Genomic DNA, 16,692 nt, shown 5'->3' with positions numbered 1-16,692 from the left:
CAGTGAAGCAGTCAGGACTCGAACTGGACCCTCTGCTGATGAGGGATGATAGTCTATAGAAGTGCAAAATGTGATCACAGTTTCTCTTAGAATTTATAACATAAAACTCAAATATGAATGAATGATAAAATCACAAATCATGAATAGCCACTTATTTTATAATGAATCTTTAAATGCACATGACCTACACATATTCTGTTTTCAATCAAATGAATCACTAAACCTATGAATTCTATTTAGTGGTTTATAGGACTATCTAGTATTAAATTGAACTTTATGAAATTATTGTATTTGGAAGTCAAAAGAGTGGAATCAAAAATCAAAGTGAAATCGTAGATCATAAAATTTAAACAAGCTATACTTTTTACTCTGTTAAACTTTATGGGTAGTGATTATAGAATTAGGCTTATAATTATAGAGTGGATTATAGTTATGTCTTTGCAAAAATTAAAAAAGAAAGGATGGAATTAGGGAATTGAGTGAGGGAGAAGAATTCGAAGGGTTACTATTATATTCTTAGAACTATATCTATGAAATACATGAAACTTGTATTAGTGAACATTTAAAAAGAATGTTTTATTTCAAAATTTTAAAATAACATCAAAAGAAGAAATTTCTAAAAATTAAAAAGAAGAAATGAAGTATATGTGGCTTCTTTCCCCTTCAAGTCATTTTCTTTTTTATTAAATATATATTTTTATTATATTATTTATGTATCTGAGGTGAAGGCGGATATTGAGGGAGAATCCCCACCCAGTCTCCCACCCGCCCAAGGTCCCAGATGTGGGGCATGCTGAGATACTTGCTCAAGTAGTCTTAATAGTCTTCCAGTTATGGATCGCTGCCAGTCACATCCCTCCCAGCTCGATTAGGTCATTGAAGAAGCCACTGACTGTCACAGCCTATCATGGAGTCTTCGTTTGCCCAGTATTTCGCTGCCCAACGTTTAGCTGAGGTGGTTGATTGACCTGTTCCGTCCTCCGTCCTCTCTTAGCCAGGGCTCTGAGTCCAGCAGTTCGATTGGGGAGATCACCAAAGAGACTTAGAGGTATTCCCAGATCAGATTCCCGCATGTTCCAGCTAGTACCGGTTCCGGCACAGTCCATCGCCACAATCAGTTGGTGGTTGCAATCGCTGGGCTGGCTCCGCTCTCAGTCCCGACTTGCACTGGAACCAAGGGTGTTGCAGTCCAGCCTGGTTCTGTCCAGCATGCACTCGACTCTTTCATCAACCAGTGGGGTCTGCAGCCCAGTCGGGGCGACCCACAATAACCGCCACCAGGCCCGCCCCTCACCCTGGCCTGCCAGTATACATAGCAGACTAGTCCAGTCTGTCCCGCTTCCCATATTGCTCCAGTACCTGTCAATGGGCATTGAAGCTTAGTTCCCTCCAACCAACTCAACTCTCCAGCCCTCACGGATATTGCTGAGTGCCTCTCCTTCTAGCCACCCCAGCCCCTTCCTAGTTTTCATGCCCTCTTGCAGGAGTAGTGACCCAAGAGGGGGAACCCCATCACTTCCCTCCTGGATATCTCTCAGCCCCGGTATATGATTTGAAGCTGTGTGAAAAGGCTGAATTTAGGACATATAGGTCACATTTATTTACATCTTCAATTTCATGTGGTATTGCCAACAGCACAGTTTTCTTAAAATATAAAGGTTGAGAAATACTTTTCTGCATGGACTGTGTCCCACTATTAGTTGAAGTGATAAAATGTCTCTAGTGACTTATTTGCCATCCTCAGTATTGACCGCTGCTGTTGTCTTGGAAGTTATCTGAGATGATATCTGAACATTGAGAACACTCTGCACCAGTGGTGGCCTGTTAGTGTACATAAGACCAGAGGCCATTAGCATTTCTTTTCCTGAGTGTCCTCAGGGCTTTCAAGAAGTCCTGAGGTTTTGGGCTTCATATTCTATCTTAAGAACTGCAACAAGGTGGATGAATCCACCATGAGGGGAGGGCACGGGGAGGGGCTGGGGGAATCCAAGAGCCTATGAAACTGTGTCACATAATGCAATGTAATTCATAATAATAAAAAAAGAATACACATTTTGTTCCCCCATGTTTCTGGAGTACATCCAAGACAAAGGGGAGTAAACTGCTAGCTACACTTATTCTTTAAATAAGCTGTTCTTCCTTAAGCACTGTACTATAGAATGAGATTTCTTTTTTTTTTTTTGATAGAAAACTAAAAAATTATTGAGAATTAGAGAGAAATGACCTTGAGAGTTAGTATTGCTGTCTTCGGGTTCTCTGCATGTCCCCACCATAACATCTCAATTGGAATGATAATTGATTTGCAAAATAACTCAAATAGTGTGTGACAGTACTACTGAACCATCAACCGCTGGAAGCAAGGACTATTGTTTGTCTCTAGGTGGTATATGTGTGTATATTTTTAAAACACTTTTGTGAATTTTTATCCCTTTTTGCATGGAGAATATGTTCATTATAAGTTTGGAGGAAATCAATACAAAAAGGTGCATCTTTCACAAAAACTCCTGTTCCAAATGAAATATTAATAGAAAGACTAAACATCCACTTTTGTGCTTACTCTGTGAGATTCAGCAAAACACTTAAAAGTGCTCTTGACCTTCTGAGTGACACTGTGACCAGAGAAGCCGTGTCTGTCCTCCCACTGCTTCTGCACAAACGCAGCGCCTGTGGAGGAATGTGGTGTCTTTGCAACACCAAGGAGAATGCTCAAGAGCTTACTTGTGCATTTGTCTTCAACAAATAGTTCCACTGCATTGAAATAGTCCTTTAAATCGTAAGATGTGTGTCCTTCACGTAAATAATCGGACAGATTGATAGGATTTTAATTAAAATTGAAAATGCAGTCCATGTTAGTGACTTCCTATTTCATCGCAGTGCATATTTAATAACATCAGATACATATGACCCTGAGGTTTTAATATCTGAGAGTAATTTTGTTGTTTTTCTATCTGACTGCTTACTATCTTTAAAAGCTTGTTTTGACCACATATTATTTTCAACTGTGTATTCTGCAGAATATTCATTCTTTGCAAATAAACAAAAAGGAATTATATGATCAAAATATTGTATTAAATAAAATGAATTTGCTGATTAATTTTGCAACATTTCCCGATGAGTAAGTATCTCCAAGAGGAGAATTACAGCATCTGTTTGTTTTTTGCATCTCACACAACCACAGAAATACCTTTTTTTTTTTCCTTTCTGGAATAACATCCCCAAAATACACTATTTTCTTTAGTTTTATTTTATTGTGTTAAGTTGGAAAAATTAAGAATTTCTTTTTATAATGCCTTCTCTCTGATTCATTGGGTATTTTGAATGAATGCCTAGATCAAACTTATAGAAAACCATGAATACAAAGCATATTGGGAGGGAATTACCACTGCTTATACACCTTCTTTTATTAGCACGATTTGGGATCCTTTTGGGTATGTGTAGACCTGAAACTTGGATTTTGTCTCTCCATTTCTCATACCACTGTTAACGTATCTACTATAAGGACTTCATAGACTATCCTCTGTTCTAACTGGGAGATCTTATGCTAAAGGAACTGAAGATTTTTTAAGCAACAAGGAGACCAAAATTAAGTAGTAATATTTATAGTTATGAAGGTGTGAAATATGACAGGAAATTCATGCAAAATTTATTTTATATTCTTGAGACTTCCTTAAGTCTTGTAAAGGTCATTTGCATTGCTTTACATAATTTGGCTTAACTTCAAGGCATTCTAGTGTAACTAAATACCTAAACAAGATGAATTTTACTTGTGTTAATTATACTCAAAAGTCTGGCTTACCAACATTAAAAAAAAGTATCTTCATCAGTTATGTAATGAAACATAAATGCTAATAAGAACACCTTCAACTATTATCTGCTTTTGTTTCTGAAATTTGCCATGTTTTGTCTTGTTTAATTTAACCTTGTCTATCAAATTCTGATAAACTGACTTCATTGAATAAGTGGTGATACATTTTGAATATATGAAGAACAAGGAACAAAATGCTGGCTTTTAATTTCTTAATTTCATCCTGCTTGGATGGCCTTAGGGAGATAATTGGTGTATTATCTGAGGCTAACCAACATTTGTTTCACTTTCCAAATAAACTTATGGAGTGGATCAGATCATTTATGGGTCATATCCTCATTGCCGCTAATCAAAGGCTTTGACTTGATCCAATACTGTTTAAAAAGTATAAATCTGTTGCTCATTCTGGAATGTTTTTCAAAACTTAGCTAAACAGCCTCTGGGAAACAATTTCAGCCTGTGACTTTTGCCTTGATGGGCAGTCATTTTTTCTACTCCCCAAAAATGTGATTTCTGCCTTTCACCTAGTTGGCTAGGTTATGATGCTATATTTAGTAACCTTTATTTAGATTCCTAAAAAAGATGCTTATTATTGATTTTATTCTTACTGGAAAGTAATACATTTTTTCCACCATTGGTGGTCATATGGACTTCTATGTATTTCTGATGTGTAAGAAAAATTTCACTACTGCATATCTTTTTGTTAGTATCTGTCAAGTGACTTAACTTAAAGAAAGAGTGCAGTATGTCCAGAGAATGCTGTTTCCATCCTTCCTCTTCCCTATCTGGGCCTTTCTTCAAAGACATCAGCAGCAAAAATTTGAATGACTGCAATTTTCACAAAATGAAGTACTTTGAGCTTTTGTCTACACATAAAAGTAATTTGGCTCATGATTGCACCCACCAGTCTAGACCCATTCCATTGGCCTGGAAAAGACTGAGGAGTAAAGATTACATTGAGTGAATTCAGAAAGGAGTGGCTTTTCTCCCATCTTCCTCTAAGGTCTCTGCCTCTGCCCCAGTAAGCCTCAGTGAGTACTCCCCAGGCAGCATCAAATCTTCCTGTGATTGTAGCAAAACAGATGATTTTCCCATAGTCCCATCATCTTTCTTGATGTATTCTGCCATGCTATTGAGGAGGAATATCACTTGAAGGATTACAATTCACAGTTAGATTCACTTCCTGCCTGCTCACCTCATCTCTCACTAGTTCTTTTGAACTGTTATAGCATGTGCTCCATACTTTGTTGTCTCCCTAGATATACATTAGCAGCTCTCATAGGTGTAAAAGCTATACTAATCATCTCTGTATGCCCAGTACCAACAATGAACATCGACACATGAGGGTACCCAATAAATATTTGTGATAGAACAGATTGGAAAGGGAAAAGAAGGGTGGGTAGACATAGAGACAGAGTCTTCAAACTGTTCATGAGAAATATGAATTATGAAATAAGTCAGTATAGATATGTAAGAATGCACCAAAATAAACTGATATTTCACATTCATTTGCCATGGACTTTAAGAATTATTTGTTTATTCAATTTAAAAGGCAGACAAAGAGAGATCTTTTATCTCACCTTCATTACTCCCCAAATGCCCATTTAGGCCAGGGCAGAACCAAACCAAATCTAGGAGCCCAGAACTCAATTCTGTTCTCTCACATGGGTGGCAGAGATGAGGCTCCTGAACCTTCCAGAGTGTTCAGTAATGGAAAGCTGGATTGCAAGTGGAGGTGGCTGAACTCAAGCTGGCAATATCGGTATCGTGACAACCCAACAATGCGCCTGCACAGGGTTGCTACGTATCTCCCAGGAGCGTCCCTACACAGAATTTAGTTGCATTTATTCCTAACTCTGAGCCCTGATCTTTCACCTAGTAGACTTTATTATAAACAACCAAATCATCTGATTTGTATTGTTTTGTCAAGAACTGTCATGATAGAACATCACTTGTAGATATTTCATTTTCTTCTGAAACATGAAAGAGATTTCACATCCTGCACCGTTGTACCATTGCAGTATAAAATGGTGCCTGTGAGTAGGGTTGGTGGCAGCATAGTTAAGGATACATATATTTAAAAAATAGTGACAATGTGGATTAAAGCTACTTGAAGGTGACTCAGGAGGTTTATGAGAAAAGAGAGATGGAATATCCGTGTGTCAGTAACTTTATTCTTTTGTGAAAAAATGTGAGTTGAAACAGTGGTAGCATCTATTTCATCATATATCCACCAGTGGGCTTAATTAAAACAAGAAATGTGAAAAAAAATGGGTGTCAAAACACAGGATATCCTCCTGGAGAAATGTATCAATATAAATTTTTTAAGCACTTGGGTTTTAATCTATGGTATGAGCAGAGTGGGCACAAAAAGACCACACAGCAGGGTTTAGAAACTCATTTCACCAGCTCCCCTCAAGAACAGGCTTGAATTAATTTTCCCTTGTCATATTATTCAGACAACCAAGAGATACAATGTTTTTAGAAAAAGAAAGCTAGTTGTTTAAACATTGTGTCTTGTTAGAGAACTGGAATAGGGAATTGGAGAATAAAGGTTTTTAAGCTACTATGTCTGATATGTCAGTATATAACATATAGCACCTGCTGCAGGTAATTCTGTTGTGCTATTGAGTACTGCTGCAAGCACAGTCCGGAGCTGTTTCGGACCTGTCCACTTGCCATGCCCCTGCTTATTTGTTATCTCTCAGTTCTTTCTTCTATCAGTCGGATGCTGCAAGCTCTTTGGTAAATAGCTCATTGAGATTTAATCTAATTTCTCTAGATTCTTTGATTAAAATAAAAAGGATAACACTAGAAACCAAGGACAAGATCCCCACTCAGTTGTGATGGTGACAACTGACCTTTTCCTGTGAAGTGTTGTGTTCAATTCATTCTTGTAGGTACAAACAGTTTCACTGGTATCCTACTTGTTGTTTCTAATAAAATTTAATATGTAAAATTCTGAGCCACTTGTTTATTATATTCCATGAACAATGGAATTACCATTTATGTGAGCAGGCTTATTTCTGAATGTGTCAGACAACATCTATGCATGCTCTTGGCTAGCACACAAAAATAAATTTTCGGATTTGACTAGCTGATTTTCCCATTTTACAGAACTAAATATAAGCATCCAAAATTAAGTACCTCAAATTGCCATACCATTCATTACAAATCAACTTACAATAGGACATTTTTCCCCTTAAGATATGCTGCTTTTCCTATGGCAGAAAAAGCGGAAGGCAGCACCTTTCAAGACTAAATAAACTTGGGCTCGGCAGCGTGGCCTGGTGGCTAAGGTCCTCGCCTTGATCCCATATGGCCGCTGGTTCTAATCCCGGCAGCTCCACTTCCTCTCTATCTCTCCTTCTCTCAATATATCTGACTTTGTAATAAAAATAAAATAAATCTTAAAAAAAAAAAAGACTAAATAAACTTAGGAAGTTCCTTCCAAACCTAGAGGAAGCTTCAAGGCTTCAATTTAAAAATAATGAAAGAGAATACAAAAAACCCAGCCAAAGCAACCTTACCCAGTTTTATTGGGGTGCATAGGGACCTCATGTAACACAGCGTGTAACTCATGCTATGTTCTGTGGATCCATAAGTGTCCTCAGCAGCAGAGCACTTTACCTCTGAGCTTTGCTTCTCTAATACCAATCATGAACAGTGATGAAGGGGAAAAAAGATAAAATGCCCATTTCAATATTAAAGGACTTTCCCAGAAGCCTACTCTGTAACATATACTTACATCTCCTACTATAATTAGCTTAAAGGAAATGGGGAGAATGCAAATTTTTAGCTGATCCCTTTTCACCTTAAATACATCTGGGGTTCTGTTGACAAGAAAGTAGGAGGAATGGATATAGCTTAAGCAATTAACAGTGTCTTCTTCAAAGATAATCTTCACAGAAATGCCATGATACACTTCACTGTACTCTAGCTAGCACAGTAATTAGGAAACTTTAACTTGGACATTAGAATCTAAGTTTCGAAATGTAATTGAGCAACATGTAAAGAAATATCAGCTTTTTTTACCCTCTAAAACCATGTTTTTCTCCTTTGATTTACTCTATCCCAGGTCAAAAACAAAAATATATTAAAAAACGTGTTTATATTTTCCAACTTCTATACAAAAATAGCTGGTGATTTTCTAATAGGAATGTGCATTTCCTTCTGAATATTGCCATTATATAAAATGGATTAGATGATGAGACATAGCATGGAACTCTAGCAGTTTTCTCTTGCGAATCCTTCAAACTAAAGAACTTAAGCTGATAGCATCGTGATAGGCATCCACAGCCATCCTACTATCAATTTCTGAACAGAGTGTTTAGGCAAAATATTTGGGTATTTTCCAGCTGCTTATATTCCATCTGTGGTGTATGCCTTACAACACTAATGTGGACAAGTCTAGTTTGACACTGAGGATATTAAACTTCCACCAGAATTAAGTGAAAGAGAATAGGCTGCCATCATATTATGATTTTAGTATCCATTCAGTTTATGGCATTAGTTCTGAAAGTGTCTGACATATGATTAGGCAGACCAGGTGGCTGCCTGCATGATGACATTTGGTAACTGCAGGAAAGACCTCCCCCACATATGTGCCATTGTGGTCATGTTGAAAGGGAGGACTCACAAAGTTTGCAGCTATCCACATACTGTCCCTGCAGAATGGAGTTAGTTTCAGAGTAATATTCTGTGAGTTAAATGCATTGTGGACATAGCAGATTTAGCTGATACTCGAATGCTGTCATTTTTATAGGAGCAATGATTCAAGTCCCAGCTGTTTTCCCTCCAATCCAGCTCCTTGTCAATTCTTTCTTTCTTCCTTTCTTTCCTTCCTTCTTTCTTTCTTTCTTTCTTTCTTTCTTTCTTTCTTTCTTTCTTTCTTTCTTTCTTTCTTTCTTTCTTTCTTTCTTCCTTCCTTCCTTCCTTCCTTCCTTCCTTCCTTCCTTCCTTCCTTCCTTCCTTCCTTCCTTCCTTCCTTCCTTTTCTTTCTTTCTTTCTTTCTTTCTTCTCCCTCTCTGCCTCCCTCCCCTTTCTCTGTCTCGATTTTTTTTATCTCTTTCTCTGTCTCTCTCCAAACTTTGTCAATATGATCACAGAATCCCACTTATCATAGAATAGAAAGTATAGTAGGAGGAAGGAAAGAAGGAAGTTCAATAGTGAATGCCAAAAAAAAGCTTATTAGAAATGATATCTGGTGTTCCACAGAACAGTAACATAGCTGTAGTTCATAATATGACATTAGATTTTTTTTGAAGAATTATAAGAAAAGAGCTCAGCAGCTCCAAGGATAAATTAATGATAAAGAAATGCTAAAAACCTTATCTGACAAGTTTACATTGTATACATGTGTTGAAATATCACACTATACCTGATAACATGCACAATTTCCAAACATGGATAATGATGAAAGGGAAAAGATTTTCTTCATCAAAAATAAAATATTCTATGAGATGTTACTATATTGGAGATAAAGTATTTATCCAGTTGCTTTGAGAAGAAATATGTAGAAGAAGGTAAAATCTAAGACACGGAAATTGTGGTAACTATGAAGGAAAGTCAAAACAAATAAGTTGGATACCACACCAAGGACACCAAGAACATGTCAAGACACACCTTATGCACGTTAAAATCTTATCCCAACGTGGGCTGGAATACTCTGGTCCTTATCAGGAAGGAAAACATTACTTTCTTTTGTGTTAGACAAAACCTAGGAGTTCTTCACTTTTTGTTTGTTTATTTCACTTTTTGAGTTCTCTTTCTTAGTTATTAAGCACCTGTCAAGTTCTAGAAGCCGGAGCTGAGTCAATCCAAAGCCAGCAGCCTAGAGCCTATTCATGGTCTCCTACATGGGTGCAGGGTCCCAAGGTCTTGAGTCATCCTCTACTGCTTTCCCAGGTCACAATCAGGGAAATTGATTTGAGGCAGGGATGCCAGAATTAGAACCAGCACCCATATGAGATCCCGGGCATTCAAGGCGAGGACTTTAGCTGCTAGGCTACCTCACTGGGCCCTGATTACTTATCTTTTTTAATCTTTTGCATATTTTCTATAGAATTCTGCTTTATAATTTTCACTAAATTTACATAGAGCTTCTTATAGCAATGCATTTTTTTCAGATAATTGCATCTTTGATCATATAAAAAGGTCTATATTTTATGCAACTCCCCATATGTTGTATTTTTGATGCCACAATTTATGTCTTTTTTATATTGTGTATATTTCACCAAGTTATTATAACTCTTATTTGAATATTTAGTTTTAATTTTCATATTAAAGAAAGCAGTAGTTCACATACCATACTTACAGTTTTGTATATTCTGCATTTTACTGTGAACTGTTTTTCCAGTGAGTTTTATACCTTAGTGTTTTCCGGAATCTCCTTTAGCAATTCCTCTAAGAAAATTTTGGTGATGATGAAGTCTTTCAGATTTTCTGTCTCAGAAAATCTTTTTCACTTTTTATAACTAATGGATAGCCTTTTCAGATAAAATGTTTTTAATTCTACTTGTTTAAGTTATTTATTATTTTAAAATATCACGCTTCTATCTCCTGGCCTACAAGAATTTCAATGAAAGATCTACTGTTTGACTTCTCAGAACTCCTCCAATCTAGTGATCTTATTTTTTCTGCTGTTTTTAGTATATTCTATTTCTTTATTTTTGAGCATTCACTTATAATTTTTCCTAATACAAACTGATTCAGATTGGATGTGGCTGCAGACACTTTACATGCCTGTGCTTGGGTATCTACATACTTCCTTTTACCTGGGTTGTTTTAAGCTATTTCTGTAGAAAACATTTCTGTCCCTATGTCTTTTTTTCTTTCTCTTCCTTTTTTAACTCTTGCAAGTAGAATACTTGCTCCTTTGAAACTTCCCCATAAATCTTATATGCTTTCTTGCATCAGTTTCCTTTGTTTTTTCCTTTTTAAAATCTATCTGTACATTTTCATTGAATATGCAGATTGTCTCATTGATGAATGCCATTGACAATATCAATTGAATTGTTTATTTCATTCATCACATTTTTGGTTTTGGAACTTCCCTTTGATTCTTTTCATAATTTCAGTATATTAGTTAAATTGTCATATGAAACCTTTATATTTTCAGCTGATTTTTGTTGAATTGTTTTTCTGTGTTTTATTTAAGTTCATTAAACTGCTTTAAAAGATTTTTTAAATCAATTGTTAGGAAGTGTGTATACTTTTAGTTCTTTGGAGTAAGCTACTGGCATGTAGCTATACTTTGAGAGTTCTACATCTTTGTGATTTTTCATATTTTCTCTTTATGATATTTATGTCTATGCATTTAATGAAACAATCACCTCTTCTAGATTTTATAGGCTAGTATTGGTATGCAAAATTCTCCACTGAGGTGGCACTTTGATACAAGATGCTTCCAGGATAGCTTGCAGCAGCTTTGGCATCAATGGGGGAGTAATTTTTCAGTTCCTGTGTAGATCTCTCAGCTGAGATCAATTTCGATGAAAAATGTGGGGAGGGGCCCGGTGTAATAGTTAAATCCTTACAAGTGCCAGTATCCCATATTGGCATTGGTTCATGTTCTTGCTGTCCTGCTTTTCTTCCAACTCCCTGCTTATGGCCTCAGAACGCAGTAGAAGATGGCCCAAGGTTAGGATCCTGTACACACATGGGAGACAAGAGGAAGCTTCTGGCTCCTGGCTTTGGATCAGCTCAGCTCCAGATATTGTAGCCTTTTAAGGAGTGAACCATTGGCCAAAAGATCTCTCTCTGTCTCTCTCTCTCTGTAAATCTGATCTGCTTTTCCAATAAAAATATGATGCAGCAATAGCACTCCTAGGAATATATCCAAGACACCTGTTACACGAGAAACCAACATGCACCCCTAGGTTCATAGCAGCACAATCAGTAATTGCAAAAACATGGAAGCAACCGAAATGCCCATCAGCAGAAGACTGGATAAGAAAACTATGGTTCATCTACTCCATGGAATACTACTCAGCCATTAAAAAAACAAAATGCAGTTCTTTATGGCCAAATGGGCCCAACTGGAAACCATAATGCTAAGGGAAATGAGCCAATCGCAAAAGGTTAGATACCACATGTTTGCCTTAATTTAAGCTGACATGATGTCAAAATGAAAACAGTATATGTAAAATGTAATACTATAATGAAAATAGACATGAAACAGCTGAGTGGTAGCCTATGGCCATTTTAAGGTGTATAGAACCCAGTCATGTATAAACCAAGTTGAAGTATCAGTGAAAGAGCCACAGTATGTGGTAAAGAACTTGCATTTTTTTTTAACAGGTTGGTTGCTCAATACTATGTGAATTAATTCCATGACATTGTAAATTGTTGATGATGCTACGTCGGGGCTTTTGATTGATTGGGATGGTGCTCTGCCGGCTCTACCTTCAGACCAGAGATGGTCTCCCCAACAAGCCATTGAATTTGGGCAATGAGATGCTGGACTCTATGCTTGGTATATGCTTGCAATAAAAGAATCTCAACTGATTTTGAACTGTGGTGATGCAGCAAGGTGGAGGAATCCACCATGTAGGGAGGGCTTGGGAGGGGTGGGGGAATCCCAGTGCATATGGGACTGTGTCACATAATGCAATGTAATTAATTAAAAAAAAAGAAAAAAGAAATAAATCTTTAGAAAAAAGAATGTAGGAAATCTTAACAGTCAAGACCAAATTATTGAGTTGTGTTAGGGTTATTGTGGTTATGAATACTAATAATCTTCTAAAGAAGTTGTGACAAATACAATACCTTTTGACATTGTTTGGTATTTGGGGTCTTCTCTGGTGACTAATGAGTGTACCAGCCACAGAGCTGAGGTCAGAGCACAGGCCTGAATGGAGGATGATGGCTGTGGTGTACAGAATTGTAATGGTGCAGGGCCTGAGCCTCAGATATTCTTATCACTGCATTACTAATGGTATGAAAAGCGCAGTACTTGTGAAACAGTTGGGGACCTGAGAATAGGAGGGCAGACATACTGAGAATGACAGTAGCTCAGGCTAATCCTTCACCTACATGTGCCAGCATCCTATAATGGTGCTGGTTCATGTGCTTATGGTCTGGGAAGGCAATAAAGGATGACCCAAAGCCCTGGAATCCTGCATCCTTGTGACAAACGTGGGAGAAGCTCCTGGCTTCAGGCTTTAACTCAGTTCTGACCACTGTGGCCATATGAAGAGTGAACTAGAGGATGGAAGTTCTTTCTCTCTGTTTCTAGTTCACTCTGTAAATACATTTTTCCAATGCTGAGCTAATCCAAAGCCAGAGCCAGGACCCAGGAGTTTCTTCCAGGTCTCCCACACAGGTGTAGGGTTCCAACGATGTGAGCTGGCCTTGATTGCTTTCCCTGAGATATAAACTGGCACCCATAGAGGTTCTTGGCAGTTACAAGGTAAGAACGTAGCCATGGGGCAATCGTGCCAGGACCTAAAAATAAATAAATCTTTTAAAAATATGTATGTTTTAACTCTAGGATCAGTTTACACACACACTTTCTTTGTAAGGCAAGTTTAGATCTAGATTGTATGCATACTCAGAGAGATCATGGCCCATGGCTCCAGGGAAAAGTAGTCTGAATGGTGATACTGTCACTGTCTGGTATGTGCAGTCATAGAGTCCACATCTGGAGTTTGGACTTTCACAGTGACCCCAGTTTCATATGCTGCAGCAAACGTGGAGCTGGGAGAGGTGGTGCTACAGTTCCTGCAGCAGCACATTTGTAGCTGAATCTCAGGTGTGGTAGAACAGCATTCAGTTAAGTCTCAGAGAGGTCCTTCTTATCACAAGCCTTGAAGGAAAGCTTGAAGGAAAATATTTGCTTAATTCAGTTATCTGTATGTACTTGACTCTGTTTATTATGCAAACTAGTTGAATAAATCCCTTTGCCAGTGAGAAAGCATTTTCCATTTACGTCATACTACAGGAAATAAATTTTGCTAAGTGTTTTCAACACATTCCTTTTCATTTCATTTATAATAAACTTGTTCAAAATGTATTTGGAAAAACATTCTTGGTTAAGTTCTGGAATCTTGATGTTCTAGAAACTACTTGCCTAAGTGCAGCTTCTTGGAGTGCTGACTTCACAGGGTTTTCAAACACTAGTTGGTCAGAAAATGATAAAGCCTATCGTTATAGAAATTTTGCTTTTTTCAGGTTATATTTATCATTCACTCTTTAAAACATGGTTTATATATAAGAGTAGTTTAAAATTTCACAAATTTTAAAGTAAAATAAATTTCTATATATCCCGCACCCAGCTTCCCATATTTTCAGTTAGTGTGATGTATTTGTCATCATCTGTATACTATACCTAGGTTACTTTACTGTTAATATTTTGTTTTAGTATGATATGTATAATATGTGTCAAAAAACATAAGCCAACCACAATTTCCCATATTTTTCATGACTTTCTTTATCCCACCTCTTCCCAATCTCCAATAATCAATCTCCAATAATCAATGTTATATGCTCAGACTGAGTTTGTTTTGTTTGCTTGTATGTGTTATTTGTCTTTCAGTTTCAGTTTTTGGCTTCATTCACTTAACATATGTGCTGCAGTTCATTCATTTTGCTAAATATGTCAGGATCTGACTCTTTTTCATGGCTTAATAATGTACCTTATATTTAGCCATCCAAGCCAAAAACAGAATTCTACTAGGCATGCAAGCATTTCTTATGATGTCCATAAGAATCTGATTTCGTAATGCCTAATATAATTCTTTCCTGACATATACAGATTCAAGGATGAGATCACAACTGGTCTTTTCATAGATCACAACCCTGACCATTCTTGGACTGTGTGTTTCTAAAATCTTGTTTTAAAGATCCTTGTGTTATCACTGGCAAGGAAATATTTAGCAAAATATTAAACTCAGCATTCAACGTTGGCTCATGTATAATTGTTTGGCAAGTGTTCTCACATTTATCTGAGTAATGAATTACCAGTTAACTATCTATTATTCAGGGCCTGATGTGATAGACTAGTGTCTAAAGTCCTTGCTTTGCACATGTCAGGATCCCATATGAGCGCTGGTTCATGCTGTTGCGGCCACTAGGGAAGTAAATCAGCAGAAGGAAAATTTTCCTCTCTGTCTCTCCTCATCTTGGTATATCTGACTTTCCAATAAAAATAAATAAGTCTTTTTTAAAAAAGTATCTATTATTCAAAATGCTTGAAAGTTAAATTCCTTTGGATATCAGAGTTTTTCAGGTAATGGAGTATTTGCATGTACACAATGAAATATTTTAACATGACCCAAATTCACACAATAAATTCACTATTGTTTCTTATACCAATAGTTAGGAGTTTTATATAATATTTTTAATGTGCCTACATTTTGTAATTCATCGTATAAGATCAAGAGTAGAGTATTACACTTGTATCAGTGCTTGGAGATTTTAGATTTCATACGGATTTCTTCCTTTCGTGTTACGGAATACTCATCTTGTATTTTAAGACTGTAGAAAAGGGATTTGGAGCTTTGTGAATCATATGAAATAATCTATCAACCTTGTTTTTGAAAATGGTACTTTTTTAATCTTTTTCTTTTTTGTCTGAAAATGTAGTTTCTTTATTAAGCATTTTGCTGAAATAACCTAGACACTTGTTTATTTGTTTTTGTAGGCACAATCCCATTATGATGCGACCCACTATGAAAATATTTTCTCCTTGTTCTGGGTTCTGGAACAGCTTCTTCAAAAAAAAATTGAAGAAGCAAATGCCTCAAGTACAGGGCACAATGAAGAAGAAATCAAGAAATTTCTAAAAAAGCATGATGAAATTATATTCCAGCTTTCTGATACATTTCCTTTATTTACTTGTTATTTATGGAGAATAGGAATTCTTTTAAATTCAGCAGAGGCCGAAGTTATTGAAAATAACTAGGTTTCTTAACATTTCACACATCAGAAGTGTATCTACATTCAATTCTAATGCTTATAAGACTTTCAGGAATATTTTAAATGTTATTTTAAAATGATTCCCTAAAGATGATCATTAACAGAAGTCAATTACTAGTCTGCAGTTATATATAAGATTGTGAGTCATATTTCTCCATTGAAATCAGTCAGCTTCAGTTGAGAATGCCCTCCTCATTTCCATGTAATTTATTCCATAGTATGTTATTCAATATGCTTTGACTGTTACTCTCTAAACTGGACCATTAATATGTCTGAAGTCTGATCTCTGTTTAATGAAACACAGTCAAAGTGTAAAAGGTTTCCATGCAAAGTGTGTGCAGTGGAAATGAATGAGGTGTTAAAATTCTGTTACTTTATCAACACAAACTGTTCAAAATATATGCCTCTAAATGCAATTTTTAAAACTTTTTTTTCTTACATAATTGCACCTGTATCGTAATTGGTCATCCTAGAGGGGATTCATATAGAAAGAGTCAAGATTTTTAACATTTCTAAACATATTTTTGATTGTCATACAGCAAACATACTTGTATTCTTTTGAAAGTACTGTTTAGTTGTTTGAAATGCAGTTTTTCAACAAATATTGCTGTGATCTGTTGAATAAATATGTTATAATACCTTTAAGAGTATTGAAATATACTTGGTATGCATAACAATATATTAAAGAGAGTTTATAACTTCTAACATATATCAAAAAATAAACTTCATTGTAATATTAAAATTTTCTGGATAAATTTCCCAGTTATAAAACTTCTAGGATTGCATTTGAATTAACATAATAACCAAATGCTTATTTAACAAACATTATATAAAATGTTTTCTATAAAATTCTATAAAATTATTCTATAAAATTAATTCTATAAAATTTCTTCTATGTTATAAATACAATTAGGTCATCTACCATGGCTCTTTTTGAAGTTATTTATAGCTTTCTTGAAACTGTCATA

General features: G+C 36.2%; 1 protein-coding gene across 1 annotated transcript in view; it reads left to right on the top strand.

Moving 5' to 3' along the window:
* The window catches only part of MEI4 (meiotic double-stranded break formation protein 4), a 163,846-nt gene extending 148,136 nt beyond the window's left edge, over positions 1-15,710 (top strand). The window contains exon 5 of the mRNA XM_004580543.2: positions 15,450-15,710. Coding sequence (XP_004580600.2) covers positions 15,450-15,710 — 261 coding nt within the window. The remainder of the gene's footprint in view (positions 1-15,449) is intronic.
* The last annotated feature ends 982 nt before the right edge of the window (positions 15,711-16,692 follow it).

This window comes from Ochotona princeps, chromosome 1, assembly GCF_030435755.1.
Source record: "Ochotona princeps isolate mOchPri1 chromosome 1, mOchPri1.hap1, whole genome shotgun sequence".
NCBI classification, from domain to species: Eukaryota; Metazoa; Chordata; class Mammalia; order Lagomorpha; family Ochotonidae; genus Ochotona; species Ochotona princeps.
Note: the sequence above shows the minus strand (reverse complement) of the source record. Positions and strands in the feature narration are given on the sequence as shown.